Source organism: Onychostoma macrolepis, chromosome 25, assembly GCF_012432095.1.
Source record: "Onychostoma macrolepis isolate SWU-2019 chromosome 25, ASM1243209v1, whole genome shotgun sequence".
Classification (NCBI taxonomy): domain Eukaryota; kingdom Metazoa; phylum Chordata; class Actinopteri; order Cypriniformes; family Cyprinidae; genus Onychostoma; species Onychostoma macrolepis.
In genome coordinates, this window is record NC_081179.1 from 15,298,436 (window position 1) to 15,322,677 (window position 24,242).

Genomic DNA, 24,242 nt, shown 5'->3' on the forward strand with positions numbered 1-24,242 from the left:
GACTTATGCATTATCAGAAACTCGCCACCTAACCTTTTGATAAACTGTCAGAAACATTAGGCATTTATAGTTTACTGTATACTTATCTGTGCCTGTTCAAGTACATCTGATCATTTCATTTGATAGAGATGGATAGCTTTTGAAAAAATGTGAGCATATCATGACAGTGCAACGTTTGAGTCCTGTTAGTTAGGTTATACACATTCAGTTAGCTTTGGTTCATTAGTTCTGGTGGCCCTGAACTGTCTAGTTTACATCACCATAACTGGTTCCTAATCAAAAAGTTGTAATATTGCATGCTGACAACTTTCCAACAATCAGTGGATTTAAAAATAATCTGGGAAAAGTATTTACTGCACAGATATGTAATATTGATTCTAAAGCTCCAGAGGTTTTCTGGTATCTGCACAGCTGCTTTGGAGGACAAGCTGAGCATAAAAGGTAGAAGTATATAAATCCAGTCTATTTGGTCACCAAACTTGTATGTGCTTATTAACTTCAAAACCATTGGCATTGATGGGGGTTAAACTATGTTACATGAGAATCTTAATGCATCTTCAATCTTGTAACTTACAAATACAAATTTGACTAGTTTTAGTGGTATCCCAAAGGAGCAGTTCCTGTGTCATTTTGGCCAACAGCTGCTGACAGGTCTCACCGCTACAAAATGAACTCACATTCTTCTTGCAAGCTAATCTTGGTGTCCTTATAGAGAGACACCATCATATGCAGATACTCTGTCCTGCACCCTCCTCCACCAGCTTCCTAGATTAGACTAACAGTGTATCTATCACATGCCCAGAAGCCTGCACTAATCCCACATTCAAGTATCGAGGCAACGTAAAAACCCATAAAGGAGACATAGTGTTACAAGTATGAGCAACTTTGGGTACCACAAACAGCTTGGCAAGTATGAGGACATCGATGAAGATGAACTTCTGGCCTCCCTGACAAATGAAGAAATCCAGGAGCTGGAGAAGGTTATGGCTGAAATTGAACCTGATACGAACATACCCACTGGGCTAAGGCAAGAGGACCAGACGGCCAACCAGCCAGTGGGAACTTTTAGCCGAGAGGCTCTGCTGAAGTACTGGGAGGATGAGACTCACAGATTGCTAGAGGTAGGGTCTACAGAAATTGAGTTATATTGCAAACTTTGATGCACCAGTTGCATTCCATTTCTTTTTTCTTGACACAAACGCTTCAGCTTGCCACTGGGGTGGTACCCTTAAAAGGCACCCTTCATGGTTAAGTAAGGTACAAAGGTGTACCTTTGTAGGGTACTGCCCAGGTGACAAGATGGTGTACCCCTATAAGTACTATTTAAGGTATTCTGAAAGTGTAGTCATATCCACATAACAAGAGCAAAATTATTTGTATGGGGGTCAGTTTAGGCTTTCTTTTTGGTAAACCATGAAGTCACAATTTTTGGGAGTCTCAGGTCTCCACAAGGAGTTTTCCATCTTAGGGACAAGAAGGTCTGCAGCTTCATTAAGGAATTAAAAATGTATTTAAATATATAATTAAGTCTAAAGTTTCTGTGAGCAGTTCATTTGAGGCAGGTGTTTCCAATACTCACTTGTGGAAGGCCACCACTTTGCGGAATTTAGCTTCAACCTGCTCCAACACACTGCCCATAAGTTTTTAGTCCTCCTGAAGACATTGATTATCTGGTTCAGGTTTATTTAATTAAGACTGGAGCTAAACTATATAAGAAGGTGGTTATTAATGCTGCGTTCCATTTACCTCGGAAGTCGGAGCTGGGAATGGTGTCTCACCCAAGTGGACCATGTTGAAGTAGAGAAGTCAGAAAACCAAGATGGACGCATTCATTGTTAGAAATACCAGTTGATTAAAACATAAACAGTGGAATTTTGCACAGATAACGCCATAGTATCAAATAGAGGTTGGATAGTACCGTGTGCACCACTGAGTTTATTGAGATACAGACAAACATAATTGCAAATAAACAACATATTACTACTGTTTCTCTTCTGTTGATGCACTAAGCGGCCATATTGGATTCTGAAGTTGGGAGTTGTTGTAATTCCTCAGAGATTCCGAGTCGGAACTCTGACTTGGGAGGGCGTTCCAGTTACAAAATTCCTACTGGGAACTCGGAACTTCCAGCCTCCGAGTACAAATGGAATGCAGCATAAGGATTGGATGTACTTGATTTGAGGGTACAATTAAGGGAGGGGACAGTCAAACACAGCTCCTGGAGGGCCACTGTCTGTGAAGATTTTTACCCATGAGTTATGGATAGCTTTGGTTAGCTTAGTTTAGAAACATTGAAAATCAACGAGAAGTTCCTAATTTTATATAAAATAACATTATATTAAATAGAAATTCAATTTCTTCAAAGAGAGTTCCAAAGACTGCAACACTGCTTCCACAGAACATAGTTACTGGTGTCTCAGTTGTCTCAGCTGGTGATATCTTTCTTAATTAAGCATCATTGCTTGAGGTATGCCAGAGCTCAACCTTGTTTTCCTTTCTATGGTGACACACAGGACAGCATGGATGAGTGCCAGACAGATAAGAGCGAAGAGGAATGTGGCAGTGAAGAGCCTGAGGATAATGAAGAGGAGGGAGAGCAACAAAACTGGGGGCTCAGAACAGGGGGTGATGGGGAGAAAGAAGCTAGGTCAAGTAATTGGAATTTTGTGGACTTGTCCCGATTAGATTGCAAGAGGAATGGCAACAGTGGTCAAAAACCTAAACACATCCATAAAGGTGCCCTTCATCATCACCACGTTACACCAGAGAGGCCAAGTGGTAACCCCACTGATATTGTAAAGACCTTGGAAAACATCTTGCGTAACGACACCTCCTTGAGTGAAGTCAACCTAAACAACATTGAGAACATATCCCAAGAGGTTTTGGTGAGCTTTGCTGATGCATTAATCACCAACACTCAAGTTGAGGTTTTCAGCCTTGCCAACACCCATGCAGATGATCAAGTAGCTTTTGCCTTGGCCAAAATGCTGAAGAAGAACTGCAGCATCACCAACCTTAATGTTGAATCCAACTTCATTTCAGGCAAAGGTATTCTGGCTTTGACTGGGTCACTTCAGTACAACACAACACTAGTGGAGCTCCGATTCCACAACCAGCGGCACATCTGTGGAGGCCAAGTGGAGATGGAAATGGTGAAACTGCTTAGGGACAACACCACCCTGTTGAAACTGGGATACCACTTTGACTTACCTGGCCCAAGGATGAGTGCAACCGGTATTTTAACCCGCAACCAGGACCGCCAGAGGCAAATGCGGCTGCAACAAAAGAGAGAACGAGACGATCTAGAAAGAAGTGAGAAGCAATCAAAGACATGGGACACTGTGGACAATACGCAGTCCCTTCAGTTCCAGATTTCAACAGATAAAGATGCTACACAAGGGAAGAAGCCCTTGGTCTCTTCTCATTTACCAAAGCAACCTCACAGTCAACCAAAAGTTGTGAACAATATTCCAACTAGAAAAATCGCTGAAATGGTCAAGCAACAAGAAGAAACAGCAATAGAAAATTTTGAGACTAATGCAAATAAAGGACACAAACTCACAAGGGACAAACATACCAAGAACATTTTTCAAACTGAAAAACCAGTACCTTTGAGAAGAGAAGATGAAAGAAAGTGTCTGGGAGGCACCCAGGGGTCAACGCGTGATGATCTATTGGCATCTATTCGTAGAAGCAGCATTGGTACACTAAGAAGGGCAAGACATTTAGAATTTGTCCAAGACAAAGTAGGTAAGCCTTAAAAACAGTGCCCAAATTTGTAATTCACTCAAACAATATTACTGGAGAGGATAAGAACTTCAGGGGTCCATTCTTCATACGTCGCCAACTCAGTTAGCAGGATTTGATGGTTGATGATTTTGCTTGATCTTGGATTGGTTGGTTCTTCGAAGTTCATCCCGGAGTTGCTGTCATAGCAACAGGTCCGTAAACTTAAACCTGCTCAGGAGCAGGCTTATTTCATGTAAACAGGATTAGATTGCATCTTTTTAAGCAGAATTGATACTTACAATCTGCCCCAGCCACTGCTACTTTATAACAAGAGTACCCTACTGATCCAGGGACAGTCATTTAAAATAATAATAATTGAACAATTAACTGAAAAATAATATAATAATGTTGTGTAGTCCATAATACTATAGACACAGCTAGTTTTACTCATTGAAATATTCATTCATGATAAAATAATTCATACAGTGTAGAGTCGTGCATTAATTTGAGTGGTGACAGATATTATGGGAGTGGCTTGATGGAGCGCAGGAGATGCAGAAAACTTGATCTTGACCTTTAAGAAACTTTAATGCTGTCAAGTAACAAATCTGTTTCAAAGATAAAATTAAATGAATTGCTAAGTACAACGAAATAAAAATGTAAAGCCTGTACAAATACTAGAAATTGTGAATATAAATAATTGGGAATCATGCAAAAAAATAACAGTGCACATTGCATTTATCTATTATACCATTTATGTAGTTTTGTTCACTTGGCTGTTTCCTAATAAAAGTCCAGAAATTTGTCAACTCTTTTGTCAGGTGTCTTTTTTAATTATACGATGCCATTACCTTGCTGTCTTGCTGCCAGCCAATCGCTGCATTGCTGAGCGTGGTTTCGAGTATCGATACATCTGCCCTTTTCAGGGAACACGAGAACGCGCAGTAATCTTAGACAACTTAATCCAAATATTTTAATCTAATAAGCAAATACATTTGAAGAACCAAATTAGCCAGAGATCAGTTATCAGGATTAAAAGATCTGGAATCTTTCAAATCATCTCAGATGTATTAAGCGAGGTATGAAGTACGAGCCCCTGAACTAAGGGTTTGGTAAACACCAGCCCTGCCAAATCAGGTCTCCTGGGAATCGATTGTAAGACTTCAAGCAATAATTACCTTTTTATACCAAGAACTGAATTATTCATTCAGTGGTGGTTTTGACTGAAATCATTATCCAGTGGAAAAAGCATAAATTTTAGTTCAAATTTAATAGATGGAAAGTTTAGTTTTACCGCACTAACAATGATGTTGCCAAGTTGTACTTGCCAACAAGAGTAAAAGCATGCTCTTATTTAAGGGCTTCAAAAAGCATTCATAATTTCAAGTTCTCAATAAAAGTAAATTAATATTTTAAAGGGATAGACAATGCAAAAAAGAAAATGTACTCACGCCGTTGTATGCTTGACATTCATTCATATATATATATATATATATATATATATATATATATATATATATATATATATATATATATATATATATATATATATATATATATATATATATATACACATACATACATACATACATACCTTTGTGGCTTTTACTTAATGCTTCTGCCATGTATACTACATACAATATTTGTGGCAGTTTTAACATTACACTGACTAGCGTTTTCTTCTTTTTCTTGCAGGTCACCAATAATCATCATTCCTGACATATAAAACAGCTCATATAAAACTGAAACTGTAAAACAAATAACAGAAATGAAAACATTTGTTCTCTTAACTGGCATTGAATCTGAATTATTTATACACAAGTGTTTCTCGTAACTTTTCCACCAACTTTGATCAATGAGTAGTTTCAACAACTGCTTTGTAACTTACATAAAATGAGAAAGATCAAATCAAAGAAGAAAATAGTTCTTTTAATAGTACTTTTAAAGCCGATTGCCATATTTCAGATTCCAAAGTATCCGTCATGCAACTAGTTGAGAGGCTGATCCTGTTTGATCCAGAAATTTTAGTCATCAAAGATGCACAGGTATGCAAGCAGTATTTACATAAGTAGGGTACTAAAAAGAAAAGCACCATATCTCAGGTTTGTAAATAGTACCATTTATTTAAGTATAGAATTTAGTGTTTTCATTCCACATTCCAACCCTCTTGTAACATTTGATGTCAATTATACAATTTTTTCAGCACTATCCTTTCAGGACAAGGACAGCAAATTCAGTTCAGACAGACAATACTGTTAAACCAGCATTAATTGTACATAAAGGTTTGTTGTTGTTTTTTTCCATTGCCTTAAATGTAGTTGTCAGTCTAGCATTGACCTGTAAAAGCGTGTAACAAATGGAAGTTTAAATTGTTTATTTTTTGTGTGTGTGTGTTTTTTGTGAAGTGCTTTTTTTCTGTTGTTTTTTTTTTTTCTTGATATGACTGAAATTCTATATTTGTGAATTGATGGTTTTTCACATTCAGGAGCAAGCTGTACTCACGACTTTGCCAGTTTGAATCTACCGTATATTATTTTCTTGTTAATAAAGTGAAACCAAAAACTCAGAACTGTCTACTCTTTGACGTGCAATGTAGTGTGACACTGATCGTGATTACCACAGAAATCATATTTAACGTGTTCAGCCAATGTGTTCTCATCCTGTAATGAATTTCTTTTTGTTATTCGTGCAAAAATATATATAGCCTCAATATATCAGCCTGGTGTACATTTACAAGGGAAACAATACAGGGGACATACATATTCTGATAGGAGAACCTCTTACCAAATCTAAGAATGCTAAACTAGGATTTGAATAAGAAAATCGAAGGTACAGAAAAGTAGGGTATGAAAATAGTGTTATCTAAATCATTAATCAACAATTAATAAGGACATTGAGCGTCCTGTCCATCTCCCTTTCCCCACTCACAGGGGAACAAAAACATTCAGGTCAACACATCATGAATCCTGGCATAAAACTTCACATGGTTATTCCAGGAGATTATTTTACAGAGGATAAATGACAATACTTTACAGATTACATGAGGTATTGCACAGATTATTAAAAAAAAAAAAAAAAAAAAAAAAAAAAAAGCAAAAAGGCAACAAAAATATACAGCGATTTGAAAAAAGAAGAAAAACAAAAAAAAACATACACAGAATGAGCATAAAATTTGGGGAAGTGAGAATTTAGTATCATTTACTCTACTGGGTGGGGTTAGTGTTGCGGGATTAATCATCCCATTCGTCATCATCCTCAAAGTCTTCATCATCCTCATCATCCTCATCTTCATCTGAGGACCAAAAAAAAAAATGCATAACCTCCGTAAATATCTCATTATTTACTGACAATGCCATTAACACACAAACTCAAATGAACCAAAGGATATTTGAGAAATGCCCTTAACACATTAGCGTTTATCTACGTCAGAAAATACATTGATTTAAATGGGGATGTTGCGACTTAAGAATGAAGAGGAAAAAGTCATAATCTGTCATGTCACAAAAATAATCTTTTAAGTTGGGCTTGACGTTATGTCATCTTAGAGCATTTTTATTGTATGTAAACTCGATTTAACTTGATCAACAGCCATGAAAGTGAGGGGGAAAAAAATTATTTGTAGTTGTCGAGTGGCCTGTTTTGAACAAACTTTTGAGAGACTGAAACAAGCACTTACCTGAGGAGTGGATGGCTTTGCTCCTCTTTTGCATCACCTCCATCAGAGCTCCAACAATGCCTGCTGATTGAGCAGGGGTGGGTGGTCCTGAGTCATTATCTGATACCTGAACATTCAAGAAGAAAGCAATCAGACAAAAATAACAGTTCCTAGAGCGTGCTACAATATGACAGTATTTGGGGACTCACACTACTGTTCCAAAGGTTTTTTTTTTATAATTTAATTCAGCAAGGATGTAAAAGCAACAGTAATTTATAATTTTTTAAATAAACATTTATATCATCACAAAAGATGTCCATTTCAAATAAATGCTGTTCTTTTGAACTTTCTATTAAGCAAAGAATCCTTAAAAAAAAAAAAAAAAAAAAAAAAAGTGTCACGGTTTTCCCAAAAATATACAGGTGCTGGTCATATAATTAGAATATCATCAAAAAGTTGATTTATTTCACTAATTCCATTCAAAAAGTGAAACTTGTATATTATATTCATTCATTACACACAGACTGATATATTTCAAATGTTTATTTCTTTTAATTTTGATGATTATAACTGACAACTAAGGAAAATCCCAAATTCAGTATCTCAGAAAATTAGAATATTACTTAAGACCAATACAAAGAAAGGATTTCCAACTGAAAAGGATGAACATGAAAAGTATGAGCATGTACAGCACTCAATACTTAGTTGGGGCTCCTTTAGCCTGAATTACTGCAACAATGTGGCGTGGCATGGAGTCGATCAGTCTGTGGCACTGCTCAGGTGTTATGAGAGCCCAGGTTGCTCTGATAGTGGCCTTCAGCTCTTCTGCATTGTTGGGTCTGGCATATTGCATCTTCCTCTTGACAATACCCCATAGATTTTCTATGGGGTTAAGGTCAGGCGAGTTTGCTGGCCAATTAAGAACAGGGATACCATGGTCCTTAAACCAGATACTGGTTGCTTTGGCACTGTGTGCATGTGCCAAGTCCTGCTGGAAAATGAAATCAGCATCTCCATAAAGTTGGTCAGCAGCAGGAAGCATGAAGTGCTCTAAAACTTCCTGGTATACGGCTGCGTTGACTGTGGACTAGTGCTGGGCGGTATGACCAAAAATTTATATCAGGGTATTTTTCAAAATTATACCGGTTTCACGGTATATGACGGTATTTATTTTTTTCATGCATGACCGGGTGTTAACCACATTTTCTACTGATTGAGAGAGGAAAAACTGCAGTAGATTGACTTAGAATACCCTATTTTACTGTCATGATGTGCTAATATTGTACAAAAATTCCACACTAAATAGTGACTAAACACGACTCATTAATACATGTTAACCAGGAGTCACTCTCATTTATAATCACGTCATCGTCTGATAAAATCAACATGCATCTAACGTTACACTAAAGAGCGGCTATGCGGTGGTTTTGGCTATATTACTTTTTTGTCTCATGCAGCGCACTGCCTGCATCTGAGTAACAAACTAAATAAAAATTTAAAAAAAGTGCATAATATTAACAGACGAACTATGCTCATTATTTATCATTCCAAACAGTCAGTTAGCAGCAAGTGCTTGGAAACGCTGTTTTGTACTCATTTACTGACGAGTCTGCGGCAGTACGGCCAGCTGAATGCGGTGCTTCTCTGCCGCTCGCTGCACAGAACAGACGCCGAGAGAGGCGACACTGCGCCGGGAGAGTCAGATCTCGTGCTCGCAGGGCAGCACTGGAGACATCTTCCAACTGAACCATAGCTAAGGTTTATCCAAAAAAGTCGCTAGGTTTGTCAGTTTGTATATTCTATGGAAAAAAGCCTCTAAAAGGGTTTGAAAGTTGCTAAATATAGTGCTAAAGTCACGCTCGTGTGTGTGAGACGTGGGAGCTGATTGCAGCGGGCGGTGCATATTGTGGATGAGTTCTTCTGTGTCACGACGTTCTACTAGTTCTACAGCTTCAGAACGTTCACGTTTAGTACATACACAGCTGTGTCCTCGCCACAATGCAATAGTGAAAAGAGACCCCTATCAAACAGTGTCGCGTTCTGAGTGTTATTTAAATGACACCAGTATTGCGGTATTTTAAAAATTCATATCATAAGAAAATTAAACACCGGTATTCGGTATGAACCGGTATACCGCCCAGCACTACTGTGGACTTCAGAAAACACAGTGGACCAACACCAGCAGATGACATGGCAGCCCAAATCATCACAGACTTTGGAAACTTCACACTGGACTTCAAGCAACATGGATTCTGTGCCTCTCCACTCTTCCTTCAGACTCTGGGACCTTGATTTCCAAATGAAATGCAAAATTTACTTTCATCTGAAAAGAGGACTTTGGACCACTGAGCAACAGTCCAGTTCTTTTTCTCCACAGCCCAGGTAAGACGCTTCTGACGTTGTCTCTGGTTCAGAAGTGGCTTGGTAGCCCTTTTCCTGAAGATGTCTGAGCGTGGTGACTCTTGATGCACTGACTCCAGCTTCAGTTCTCTCCTTGTGAAGCTCTCACAAGTGTTTGAATCAGCTTTGCTTGACTGTATTCTCAAGCTTGCGGTCATCCCTGTTGCTTGTGCACCTTTTCCTACCCAAATTCTTCCTTCCAGTCAACTTTGCATTTAATATGCTTTGATACAGCACTCTGTAAACAGCCACACCTTTCAGTAATGGCCTTCTGTGACTTACCCTCTTTGTGGAGGGTGTCAATGTTCGTCTTCTGGATCATTGCCAAGTCAGTAGTCTTCCCCATTATTGTGGTTTCAAAGAACAAGAGATACCCAGAATTTATACTGTAGGGATGGTCATTTATTCAAACTCAAATGTAAATATTCTAATATTTTGTGATACTGATTTTTGACTTTCATGAGCTGTAAGCTCTAATCATCAAAATTAAAAGAAATAAACATTTAAAATATATCAGTCTGTGTGTAATGAATGAATATAATATACAAGTTTCACTTTTTGAATGGAATTAGTGAAATAAATCAACTTTTTGATGATATTCTAATTATATGACCAGCACCTGTAATAAGCACAACTGTTTTTAACATTGATAAAAAGTAGGAAACGTTTCATGTGAAGGCTGCTGAAAACTCAGCTTTGCATCACAGAAATAAATTATATTTTAAAATATATTCAAATAGAAAGCAGTTTTTTAAACTAGTAATATTTTTCAGTATTAATGTTTTTTTGATCAAATAAATCCATCCTCGGTGAGCATAAGGTGTCCCTTGTGAAACATACACATAGATAGATAGATGTATGTATGTATGTATGTATGTATATGTATATGTGTATATATATATATATATATATAAAAATATTCATACACCGTGGACCACAAAACCAGTCATAAGTAGCACAGATATATTTGTAGCAAAAGCCAAAAATACATTGTATGGGTCAAAATTATCGATTTTTTTTTTTAATGCCAAAAATCATTAGGACATTAAGTAAAGATCATGTTTCGTGAAGGTATTTTGTAAATTTCCTACTGTAAATATCTCAAAACTTAATTTTTGATTAGTAATGTGCACTTTTAAGAACTTTATTTGGACAACTTTAAAGGAGACTTTCTCAATATTTGGATTTTTTTGCAGCCTCAGATTCCAGATTTTCAAATAGTTGTATCTCAGACAAATATTGTCCGATCCTAACAAACCATACATCAATACATTATGACTGGTTTTGTGGTCCAGGGTTACATACATACATACATAATCCAAATATACTATAATACATTTTTTTAATAATAAAATAAATGTTATAATTTTATTATAAAAATGTATTACAGTGTGTTTTTGCATAAGATGTCCCTTGTGACCACCACTGTTTCACATATACACACATCTATCTATCTACCTATCTATCTATCTATCTATATACACACACACACACACACACATAAAATAAAATTATAAAACTGCATAAAATAAACGTATATAGTGACAAAACATGCACATGTAACTGGCAGTTTAAAACCTCATTTTTAACACAATGGATGATTGACAGGTGAGCAGGCGGTCCTCCACCTTTGTCTGGGACACATCAGGATATGTTAGCATTGACAGTCCTCACCGTTTTGAGCTGGATGCCCTGTCGGATCTGGTCGAGTAGCGCGTCACGTCCTGTGGATGACACTGGCCTGTTGTTATGCTCCACTTTCTTTAACTGAGTGCCCTCCCTGATTTGCTCCAGCAGAGCTGACTTCCCGCCTACGGGCGAGGGCGTTGATTCACTGTGGCCTCCGTCCATGTCAGGGGGTGGAGGAGGTCCAGGAGGAGGCGGTGGAGGAGGAGGTGGAGGCGGGGCGGCTACTCCAGATGGAGGTGGTGGTGGCGGGGGAGGTGGCATAGAGGCGGGAGCAGGTGTAGGTGGAGGGGGAGGTGGATGCCCTCTACTGGGAGGTGGTGGAGGTGCTCCCATGCTAGGCCGGGATGGAGGAGGTGGAGGCGGAGCGCTCGTGGGGGCCCTTGAAGGTGGAGGGGGTGGTGGGGCTCCTCGTCCCCGCACTGGGGGTGGTGGAGGTGGGGGTCCAGAAGTGTGAGGAGGGGGTGGGGGTGGTGGTCCGCCCCGGGAGGGTGGAGGCGGGGGTGCTGCAAGTGGAGAAACAAATTTGTTAGCGTTAAAATAAATGAATATGCAGACTCTCCATGTATTATGGGTTGTTCAAGTCATCACATTAAAGTGCCCCTATTATGGATTTTTGAAAATTACCTTTCACGCAGTGTGTAACACATCTCTCAGTGAATGAAAACATCCTGCAAAGTTTTAAATCTGAAAGTGCACCATGTATAAAGTTATTGTCTCTCAAAAGAAAGAGTCAACTCAATCATTGAAACAAGTCGTTTTTAAAAAGAATCCCAAGCCGTTTCATGTTGACGTCAACATGAAACTTGATTTTCTCATTGGTCTGAATGAAAATGCAAATTCATTCTTTGCCACTAGGTGCTGCTTTTGGAGCGTAAAAATAGCCGTTTCCCTGGTAACGGCTGTACATAAAGCAGCACTGCACTCACAAACACTGCTTTAAATGAAATCGACCAATCGGACCAATTACCGCAGATCAGCGTCACGCAAAGGAGGGGTTTGGAAAAATAAATTGTTGAATGAATCGTTTGGGAGTCGTTGAGCAAATAAGGTAAAAATAAATGCATATTATAAGAAAATGAAAGTGTTTTTTGACCTTGCATGCATGTCAACCTGTTGTTGGGAACTCCCAAAACCAAAATATGAACCTTTCATAACCCATAACAGGGGCACTTTAATGAGTTGAACGCATATGAATGCCACCACAAAGCCATAATTATGAGTGGGAATCTTTAAACTTTCTCTAAACCCTCAGTTTCCGAGTTGGAAGTCAATTTCATTTCATGGGGCCTTTAAAACTAGAGAAAGACCTTCACTCAAGTGGAAAAAAACAAACAAAATCAAACATGTTTTTAAAAGATTAACATAAGTAAACAAATGCCTCATGAAGAACCATGGAAATGTCCATATATGCACAAATGCTATTCTATGAAGTTACATTAGAAAATGTGTCATCCAAGTATTAAAAAACAAAACAAAACAAAACAAAAAAAATCAATCAAACAACCCATGCCAACCTGCAAAGAATCAGACCTCTAACACATGCAAATCTAAGCAGGTTTCACTCAGAAACACACACATTGCACCTACCGCAACACCTGGGAGGACCTGAAGGAAAACCACATATATTGATCAAATACAAAATGCTAATATATACACCCAACTTCTGTATAAAATCCTCTCAGGAATGTGTTACAGCCACATTATTTTAATGTCATGAAAGGATATATTGGCTTTGCTGCTTCATGCATCATTTTGTTTTCACTGAGGACAGAAAAGAACTCAAAAAATAACTAACTAGTTAGGGGAAGTTTTGGGCTATTTTTGTTGATTCAGGCCTGACTTTCTGCCAGCAGATGGTTGGTGGACAGACAGGTGAATATGATGAGGCCACAAATCGCAGGTGTTGAGTGCAGAGAGTCTGACAGCGATCAGTCTCACCTTGTCGTCTCAGCTCATTCTTCACAGCCTCTACGCCGCCCTTCTTCTCAATGAAGTCGTAGATGACCTTCGACGTCTCCTTGTCTTTGAGCTGGGCCTCAGAGATGCCACACATGTCAAACAGGTTCTTCAGCTCTGGGTCCAAATTATTCAACTGCAAAATAAAAAGGTCAAGTCATGAGAACTGTTTACTTACTAGATTCCATAAATTAAATACAAGTGCTTGCAAGGCAGCAAAAGAAGAGTGATGAAGTTAAGCAAAACTAGAATTTTTGCCCGTGTCAAATAATTTGAAGTATCATTCATTCCCGTAGCAAAAACGTGCAGATTCGTTGCTGAAATGTTATATTTAGGGTTAGGGGTTTGTTCAAATCACCAACCTTAAGTATGAGCAATAGTAATAGTGATGCTTGCCTTAGTAAGCACAACTAAGTATAGATAGAAGAAGAAAGAGAGAGATTATATATATATATATTAATGATGATGTGTCAAAACGATGAGTCAATGGATGCATAATCAAAAGGCCCAATCACATTCCAGTATGCAAACAGATGTAAGATCAAATCGCAACTCAGTATGCAAATATCATTATCACTGTTGATTAGTTTTTGAATGCTGAAGTGTGAGTTAAAGGGATAGTAGTTAACCCAAGATGATATTTTGAATAATGTTGACGGTAGCCATTGACTTCCATGGTATTTTTTTTCCATACTATGGAAGTCAATGGCTATCGTCAACTGTTTGGTTACCAACAGTCTTCAAAATATCTTCTTTTGTGTTCAACAGAAGGAATAAACTCATACAGGTTAGGAACGATATGAGGTTGAAAAAATAATTTTTAAAGGTATAATGTTTAGAAAGACTAAAATCAGACGATTGAGGCTTAAATAAAAAAAATTAAAATTAATAAATCTACATTTTCTAAAGATGACCAAGTTTTCAAATTTTAATCTTAAATTTCTTTAAAAGTATAATGCTTCTAAAAACTAAAAAATAAGGCTAAAATAAAAAAAAAGATTCACTTATTTTATTTTATTTATAAGTAAAAATAAGTGAACATTTTTAAAACTCAATGACATTATCAAATGTAAATTATATATTTTAATAAGTAAAAAAAAAATTAGTTAAACATTTTTAAAAGTCAGTAACATTTTCAAGTGCAAGTTAATGGGAGATTTTTATTTTTAAGATCACGATGATTAAAATCTTAAGAGAAATGTCAATGCAATTCTGCCTTGCAAGCACTAGACACATGATTTCCCAGCGTTCATGCTGTTCTCAAATATAGCACAATCCTGCCACCTTATGGACAAACTGCTAATTGTAACCATCTCGGCTAAAACCATCCATTATGTCATGCTCAACATTCCAACTGCATGCATAATGCAAACCTTAAAATGTGAAGCCTTCTTCAGAGCATTTGCACATTTTTCCAGTTAGTTAAGCGCAACAGCATCTCATTTTATTGCACCAGTAGGCTGAATTTCTAATTGCCTCATAAAAAGGCAGCAGTTTGCAATATCTCCAGTATTTCCATAACAAACCTATTTAAAATACACACAGTGCAAATACACAGACAGCTCATTGCTGTGTACAAATGCAGTCTGGGTAGTGTGGGCGTCAGATGCTTCAGCCTGCATGAACACAAGGCTATTGAGGCATTTTATCATGCCATTACTACACAGGTCAGCATTGTTTTCCTATGAGAGATTCTTCAATATGTATGTGAGAGCGTGTGAGTGTGACAGAGCAAGTCATTGTTGTGTACTTACATCGAAGCCTGTGTTCGGATCCCATCCTACATGACCGATGTGCCTGGAAAATATTGCGTTAAGCACAGTCAGACTGGCATAAACAACGACAAATACAACATGAGGAAATGGAAAAAAGAAACTTAACCCTTGTGCTTGTGTGTTGAAGATCCATCCTAAATTAGTATTTTGTTTGTAAATCTCTCATGTGTTATATTATTAACAAATCTTGCAATCAGTCTTTTTGCCAACTTGTTTTCTTTCAATAAGCACAGGTTTTGTATTTTTCTAGGAAATTATTTATTTTATTTCTCTAGGAACTGATTGGCTGCAGGTCACACTGATCTGAGCTGAGTTTTTGAGTGAAAAAAAAAAAAATATTATTTGGGGATAATTTTGGCAATGCTCACTTAAAAACTACGGTGCATAAGCCAAGCTTATAATTAATAGTAATAAAAAATTAAAGCTATACTGACATAAAAAAAACAAAAACAAATTAAGAATACAAAAATTTCACAATATTAACAAAAACTATACAAGTATCTAAATAATAATAAAATAACACTGCCAATTAGTAAATAATAATAATAATAAAGTTGACAAAGATTAAATCCAATATTTATTATGAATACTGCAAAAAATAATTATTAATAATAATAATAATAATGCCAAAAAAAAACAGCACAGCTAAAATAAATAAATACATAAATATCTGAATTAAGTAAAAAAAAAAATAACATTATAAATAACATTTTCAAGTTTGAATTAATGTGGATTTTCAAAACATTTACAAAAACAAAATATTGAAGTTATAATGTTTTTTAAATAACATTTTCAAGTGTAATTTAATGTGTATTTTTAAACTTTAATCTTACATTTCTTTCAAGGTATACGTGTCAAAAGCTGATTTAGCAAATTAAACGAATAAGTATTTAAATACGTTTTTTTTTTAAGTTTATAATAATTTAAGTTAATAATTTAATTGAAGATAAGTTACTGAGGATTTTCACACTTTAGGCTTACATTTCTTTAAGTGTATTCTGTTGATGAAACTAAAACAAGCATCAAGGCTATAGAAAATAGATAAATAATTTCTTTTCAGATAAGTTAGTCCTAAAACTTTTTTTAAAGATAAGTTGATAAAAAGATATAATTCTATATTTGCTAATAAAATTGCATAAGAAATTTATAAGCAATTGTAGGCCGGTTATTTTTGACTGGGAACACCACAGTTGCAACAAGGTGGGGGAAAAAATCATTTTTAAAAAGCACAAAAATGATCAACTCTTTTGTTAAGATAAGTTAGTAAGTTTTTGTTAACATAAACTAGCATTTTTGTAGAAAAAGGGTTAAAAGCATAACAAACAAACAAAACATTAAACTACAAATATTACAAGTTAGTGTTTGTTTTTGAGCATACGGACAGAAACCAACATGAGAATACAAATAAAGATTCATTAGAAGCAGAAAAACCCAAAAGCAGCATTTTAATATGCATTACTGATGTCACTTCCTGCCAACACAGGAAGTACTGAATCTACTATACTTAAAAGACTCACTGGAAGTTGCTTGGTGTCCCAATGTCAGCCTTTGTCAACTTCTTCCTCTTGCCCTTGACCTTCTTCTCCTTCTTGTTAAGGCCACTGTGCACCATGTTATTCATGTGGGACATATTAAGTTTGTTGTTTATCTCGGGGTTCTTGATGTCCACCGTCGCCATCGGGAGAGTGGGTCCTGGGCACATGACAAAACTGATTAGCTGCTGCCTGAGAATCTCCAACCTGTTGCAAACATTTCCCTGCGAGAGTGACAGCAGTCGTCTCTGGCCGAGCTCGCAGTGTGTTGCCAACAACAGCTGATTCTGTCCAGCGTAAGCAAAGAGGGGGCGGCACACTGAATCAATCACACACATTCCTGCAAGTTCATGTATTCAAAGTCTAGATGATGCTGGTGTGCTACCAACAACAAATATAATAACAACAACAACAACAGTCATATTGTGTTAAAAAGGAAGATTTAAAAAAAAAAAAAAAAAGTCTGTTTTAAATATTCAGTATCAATAGTAAAAAATAAATAAATAAATAAATAAAAATTCATAATATAAAAAAAATGTTTTAATTTCAACTACATTTAATGAGATGTATTTCATTCAAATAAACACGACCGCATTACGCAAATATAGCATTGACCAATACGGCCACAAGCAAAACACTCAGTCTGAATCATGACATATGCCATGTCATAATTCTCATCACAGCAAAATGTGGGTGATAAAAAGCAGCTTTCATAGAAAGGAACGCTGCTGAACAACAGGCTGTGTGTCAAACTTTCCCCAAAACCACAAGCATTAGCTAGCAGTCGCTTACAAGACAGCCAGAGAGTTCAGTCAGAACCCAGAGCCATGGACGACATCTGTATGATGCTGTCTGAATCTACAGCTCAAATATAAAAATAACCTCAGAGATAATAATAATAAATGAAATCACCATAACACCTTTAACTGACGGTGTTCAAAAAGGAAAAGTAACGTAATGAATTGGTTAGATTAATTATTCACTTTTTAGCACTCACAAGTTTATATTTTACACTTTTCTTAAAATTAATCATATTAATGATATTAACAATTCTATGTATTGTTATTGTTAAATAATAACAACTGTACATGCAAAAAAAAAAGTAAAAATAAAATGCATAAGTATAATAAGCATTCTTAATAATAACAATAATTAATGACTATAATAAAAATATAATGGCATACATTTTATTATTCTGATTAGTTATTATTATTATTAGTAGTAGTAGGAGTAGTATTAATAATATTATTATTCAGTTCATGCAAGAAAATGTATAATTAAAATGCATAATTATAATTATTGTTATTATTATTATTATTATTGCCATTATACAAGTTTTTCTTAATCTGTTTATCAAATGTATAAATAAAATGTTTAAACGTTATAATTATTAAATAATAATTCTGTTAATTTATCAAATGTACATGTAAAATGCATAAATAAGTACAATGTATATATAAAGTTTAAACATTATAATTATTAAATAATAGTAATAATAGTTCATTTATCAAACGTATAAGTGAAATGCATAAATAATTATTTTTCTTAATCTGTTAATAAAAATTATAAATAATTAAAAAAATTATAATTATTAAATAATAATTGTTAATGTATCAAAATGTTTAAGTAAAACAAATATAATTACCATCATTGTTAACGTGTTTGTCATATTTAAGTTTTCTTAATCTACGTATCAAAAATTTATAAATAAAATGTTTAATACAAATTTATGTAATCAAATAATTCTGTCCATTGTTTTGAGGAATTAAACTAATAAAATAATTGTTATATTGATGATTTTTATGGAATTTAAAAACTCTAAATTATTGTTAAAAAAATAAATATTTAATACAGTTCATCCCTTTCAAAAATGTCCAAATGTATCTCAAAAGCTACAATCCAAAAGACTACAGACCACAACATGTCTAACACTAAGCAATAATAATAATAATTCCGTTTATGTAGTCTAATAATTCTTTGTGCCAAAAGCACAAATAAAACAAAATTAATTAACGAAGACCCCTGTCAGAACTTTGTAATGCTGAGTGAAAACTAAATAAGATCTTCACTACACACTACAAACTCCTTAAAAAGTTACAAGAAACTTCTGACGTCAGATTTCCAAAAATCCCCAAGAGATGCTTCACTCACATCCACGTCCCAATTTTGGAGCACTATAACTGTGAGGAGTCACAGCAGAGCTGCTAAACCCCTACCTTGGGCGAGAGCCATGAGCTTCCTGTGACCTCCACCGTAACCCAGAGCACCCCCCGAGAGGACGTCCTCTGTAGAGACGGAGGGTCCGTCGCCGCTGAGTTGCAGCAGCGTATTAAAGCGAGGCTGAGGTAAAGATGCGTTTAGCTCATCCCCTGAAAACACCAAGCATCGCAGGGGCACCAATCTACTATCTGGCCTCGAAACGCTCTCTAAAAACTCCTCGGACGGGGCAGACAGGAAGGTCGTGCAGAACATCATCTCATCTGTGGCCCAGCATTAAGGCGTGAAGCTACGGTAGCTAGCTAATTTCACTGTAGCAAGAAGCTAGCAAGCTAAGCAGCCTCCAGAGATGCTCTTTAAACCAATTGTGAGAGTTTTGTGATCTGGCCGTCCACCAAACCAATCCTGGCTCATGCTAGTCAAATCCTGAAAAATTACGAATGCGGAATATTACGTAAGGAACTGCTAATCCAGTTTAATCTCTGAAATTTGCTGTAAATATTACAAGTCTTCAACTGCAAGCAAAGCCATGCTTTTTATGATACACAAGTGTGTTTTTGGCTTTGTTTGACAGATGTTTGACAGCAAATCAGTGATTAGCTTCTCAATTCATCAACACCAAACTATATCAGAGATAAAGCGGCCATAATAAGCATGCTCAGTCAGATATCAACCACCAATCTAGTTACACAATGAGGAAGCGGAGGGGAAGGAAATGTGCTGGAGAAAGATTACATTGGCTTTTTTTCTGCAGGTGGACATCTTATACAACACAAATACTGAGAACAGTACGCCGTGTCGCATAAATCTGATTTGAACGGCTTCATTCTTCATAGTGTTGTCAAGCAGGGGCGCATTAGGCTTGGAACAACAGCTATAAATTATGAATGTGAATTTGAAATGTGAACAGATTGGAGAGAGGGGGAAAAATGGAACTGGCCTCCAGAGCTGCCGTAACAAATCTAGGACAAATATGTTGACTTAATGTCACAGATAATAACATTTCAGACTGGAAATGAATCTGACTGGCTGGTAATGATAAAAGAAATAGGCTGAATCCCTTGGAAAGTAAAGGTAAATGGTGTGGTGTAAATGTAAATGGTTTGCTATCAAAACAAACACTGGCTGAGCCAATAGTGTGAGTTTGGGGGCGGGACTATCTGTTTAGTCAACCAATGGCAGACGTAGGGAGTGTTCAGGATTATTTTTGCGTTTTGGTGATGTTTATGGTACAAAAATTACAATTTACCTTTAATTACCACATGAAATCAAACTTATAATAGAATTTTGGATGGCACATGGGTGTACACAATTTTAATTAATTATACTTATATTATTATATTACTTTTAGTTCATGCAATCTATAAAAAAATCTATATATTTATATAATAAAAAAAAAAACATTACAAAAAAATATTTATAAAACATTGACTAACAACAGCATGTCCTGCTCAGTGATTTGTAAAATTAATAAAATTATATATTAAATATTATTCAATATTTATTATTTTAAATATTATATACATCTGTGATGGGCTTCAATGATCAATGAAGCGCTCTGTGAAGCGATGATCATTGAAGCCAATCACGGATGTATCTGTTGAGCGCATGAACACAATGACCAATCAGCACTGTTTAAGAATCCGCTCAACCGCGCTCAAATCTTAGCGGGAAATGGATGTTTTTAAATTTCAGTAAAATTTCAGTACCGAATGGTATCGCGGTCGGTACTTTTGACAACACTAATATATAAATATAGATAAATATTAATAGATTAGCCTCAAATATGCCCTGTTGTACATTGTTCGGAACTGTAAAGGGTCTACTTTTATTTGTGCGCACTCAAAATATCAACAAAATGTGCTTTTATAAAATAAAGGGAAAAAAGCTGTTTCGGTTTTGAGCAGGAGCGCTTCTGAAAAACCGAAACACAGCGAATACTTGTCTCACTGACTTGATAAATATAGTATCTATAGAAAGATTTGAATTACTACTTTAAAAAGAAATAATTCGAATCGAAAACAAAAACTCTTTCATTATAAAATCCCTAAAGATGCATTTCTCTCTAAAGGCGCATCCAATATGCAGTTTTTCCCGAAGCATTGGGAACTTTTAGTTACCCCCCACGCTCCAACTTCTCCCTGATGCTCTGCATGGTCAACTGTCACCTGTATGCCAATGCATGCAAATATGAATTGCGTAGGCGAAGTGTAATACTCATAATATAATCAGTATTTCATACAGTACCCATGTGTGCTCCGAGCATACATGGGCACAATAAAAGGAGAGTCCGACCCGAGCCCAATCTGTAAAAAAAAAAAAATGTCCCGAGCCCGACCCGAATGGACTCAGCGTGTCAGACCTCTAATTGCTCTAACTTGATCTAATATTTAATGTTTTTTAAAAAATGTAGTAGATTTAAGTAGCAAATTAGAATCGCTAAAATGAATGCACATATTTTGAGACAAAGGTCTTCTTAACGATTTTCAGTTTTGTAAATATCATATATTATGTTTGGTATCCATATTAAGAGATAATCACCATGTTTAGAATGAAACCATCATATTTAAAAACATGATATTAATCACATCATATAATAAAATATCATTTGTTATTAATACAGTAAATATTCAATTATTATTGGATTACTTATTAAAATGATTTTGTTTCTGTATTTTAATATATTTTTTATATTAACATATTTGAATGACAGTATATTTATTGAACAAAGATTAATTTTATTTTTCAAAATAAGCAGAAAATAGTACAAACTTTGCTAAAGTGATTGTTTTGAACAAGTATTAACTTAGACATTATTTAAAAAAACATTATTTTAGCTTTAGTATTTGTATTATTACCCCGTGTGAGGGGAAAAAAGGCCCCCCTTGCCACCTCATACATTTATAAGATTTTTAAACAAAAACAACTTGACTGACTTATTTTCACATAAAATCTGTTGCTCCATTAATGTTCAATACAAACGTATATATTTTTTCTGCAATTATACATTTTAGGCGCAGTGAATAGCACATTTTTTCTTAAGTTTTTCTTTAGTTCCGTTGTACCCTATATAGTAGATTTTATAATCTAATAATTATAAATTAATTATATAGTTGAAAAAATTGCATTACATTTAAAAAAAATAAATAAAACAATGCGAGGAACTCTTACTAACAATAGTAAGTCCTGGTTCAGTGGTTTGTAAAATAAATTTAAAATTACACATATTATAATATAATTATATATAATTATGTATAAATTAATAACAGTAATATGAAAAATATTATTATTAATAATAATAAAACATAAATAATAATAGATTTTCCCTCAAATATGCCCAACCCCAAACTTTGCTTCAATAGAAGTACTCTGGAAATAAATAAATACATACATAAACACTTAATTTAGTTTGTTATTTCCTATATAGCATTCTTAAAAAAAATAAAAAAATAAATAAATAAAAAGTAAAAAATAAATAAAAAATTAACAGGCGTGCAAGTAGCATCACACATATCCTGCTGCAGGCTACGGACATGAAGCAAACAAGATAATTTAGTAACTTGCAACTACAGCTTCTAAGAGATGCCAAAGCAGCGTCGTAACCCTGATAAACGTCCATGAGAAAACCTTTAAACTATGCAAGTGAGGAAACGTGGTCTCTTTGATGTAACTGAATGGGAGAGAGTCACAGCAGCGCAGTGGCATGGAATGATCCATGTGGCATACATATGGCTCCCAGCGCACAGATTGACCTCAGGCTTCCAGTCAGGGGGTGAACGCTACTCTCATCTAGGTCATGTACAATACGAATGTGTGTTTCTGTGAATCACGCTCATGCCTGACGACACAAGAATGTGTTTTGATTTCTGCGGAAGATACATTATGTGCATGTGTGCATTTCAGCATAATTCTGTCAAAAAGGGAATTAAAAAAAAAACAAAAAAACAACAACAACAGCAAACACAAACTGATTAGCTGTGATAACATTAGGAGTAAATTCATAAGTGAATGTAAGTACCAGGACACATACCATTTGGTGGGTCACGCCTTTTCTCTGCAAAAACAAAATCAACACTGTTAAAATGTGGAGGCCGAATTAATAGACTAGAGAGGTCAGTAACAGAGGAAAAGGGCCGGTAGGTCACCCAGAGGAGAAGGAAATGGTTAAATTACGTTAGTTTTGGAAAGGTTAGGGAAGGAGATGGTAAACAGAGGTGCCCTGTGCTCTGCGCCCTTTCTCAAGACACTAACATCCATAAATTAATGCTTTTATTTAGGGTTTACTTTATCAATTGGCAGTCCTAGGTTTATCGTCACATTTTTAGCACCAACATTTGTGGTTTGTTCATATGCAAATGGCTAATATTTTTATAACCTTGACCTTAAAGGTGAAGTGTTGCTCTATTCTGCTACTGTGAAAATGTTAAAATACTTGCTTCTTTTTATTTCAATGATAGTTGCTCAGCAATTTCATGTTTTTAAAAACTGTCAAACACAAATATTTCATTTTTATTTTATAGAGTGTGTGCCAAGCAACTGTCTTTTAAATATAATTTTTTAAAGAATAAAACAAAATATTATTATATACATATTAATTCAATAAAATATAAATAAATATTACACAGTATCATTCAAAGGTTTGGGGTCAGTAAGTCTGATAATGTTAATACGTAACATTACAACTAATGTAATGTTTTTCAAAGAAGTCTCTAATGCTCATCAAGGCTGAATTTATTTGATCAAAAGTATGGCAAAATAAAAATATAGTGAAATATTTTTACAATTTAAAGTAACTTTTATATATTACATTTCTTAATGTAATTAATTGCTGTGATGAAACGCTGAATTTTCAGCATCATTACTCCAGTCTTCAGTGTCACAAATCATTTTAATATGACGCTGCTCAAGAAACATTTTTTATTATTATCAATGTTAAAAACAGCTGTGCTGCTTCATATTTTTGTGGAAACAGTGATACATTTTTCCAGCATTCTTTGATGAACAGATAATGAAAAACAACAGCATTCATTGAAATATAAATTTTCAGTAACATTATGAATATTTTTACTGTACATTTGATCACTTTAAATGCATCCTTGCTGAAAAAATTCATTTCTTTCAAAAAAAATTAAATTGTGTGTGAATAACTACTCACTGGCAGAATTATTTACTATAATATACTGAAATATTTAACATTCAACAAAAGGAGGTAAAAAAAAAAAAAAAAAAAAAAACAATATAATTTAAATCTATTTTAAATTCCATCTGGTGTCACTAATAGCAACAAGT

At 35.3% G+C, this 24,242-nt stretch overlaps 2 protein-coding genes across 5 annotated transcripts in view; one reads left to right on the forward strand and one right to left on the reverse strand.

The window, feature by feature from the left end:
• Positions 1-499: 499 nt before the first annotated feature.
• lmod2a (leiomodin 2 (cardiac) a) lies at positions 500-6,839 on the forward strand. Of its 2 annotated transcripts, none has more exons than XM_058766948.1 (3): positions 500-1,121; positions 2,514-3,750; positions 5,425-6,839. In XM_058766948.1, exons 1-3 carry the CDS (start codon positions 876-878, stop codon positions 5,433-5,435), a joined length of 1,494 nt encoding a protein of 497 aa, XP_058622931.1. In that variant the 5' UTR covers positions 500-875; the 3' UTR covers positions 5,436-6,839. The 2 variants fall into 2 exon arrangements, with proteins under 2 accessions (XP_058622931.1, XP_058622930.1); XM_058766947.1 differs by having other exon boundaries at positions 2,514-3,746.
• wasla (WASP like actin nucleation promoting factor a) overlaps positions 5,453-24,242 on the reverse strand; it is a 29,408-nt gene continuing 10,618 nt past the window's right edge. The window contains exons 5-12 of one of the 3 annotated variants that reach the window (XM_058766943.1): positions 22,984-23,007; positions 16,722-16,896; positions 15,184-15,226; positions 13,412-13,565; positions 13,061-13,078; positions 11,459-11,976; positions 7,406-7,511; positions 6,888-7,021 (exon numbers count right to left, since the gene is read on the reverse strand). In XM_058766943.1, coding sequence (XP_058622926.1) covers positions 6,960-7,021; positions 7,406-7,511; positions 11,459-11,976; positions 13,061-13,078; positions 13,412-13,565; positions 15,184-15,226; positions 16,722-16,896; positions 22,984-23,007 — 1,100 coding nt within the window. In that variant the 3' untranslated portion in view covers positions 6,888-6,959. Of the gene's footprint in view, positions 7,022-7,405; positions 7,512-11,458; positions 11,977-13,060; positions 13,079-13,411; positions 13,566-15,183; positions 15,227-16,721; positions 16,897-22,983; positions 23,008-24,242 lie in introns of all 3 variants that reach the window. The other 2 variants (XM_058766944.1, XM_058766946.1) reach the window with 2 other exon arrangements.

Coding starts and splice junctions, on each gene's coding strand:
- lmod2a (XM_058766947.1), top strand. CDS start 876: ATGAGCAACTTTGGGTACCACAAACAGCTTGGCAAGTATGAGGACATC. Junction 1,122..2,513: donor AGACTCACAGATTGCTAGAG/GTAGGGTCTACA, acceptor GGTGACACACAG/GACAGCATGGATGAGTGCCA. Junction 3,747..5,424: donor TAGAATTTGTCCAAGACAAA/GTAGGTAAGCCT, acceptor TTTTTCTTGCAG/GTCACCAATAATCATCATTC.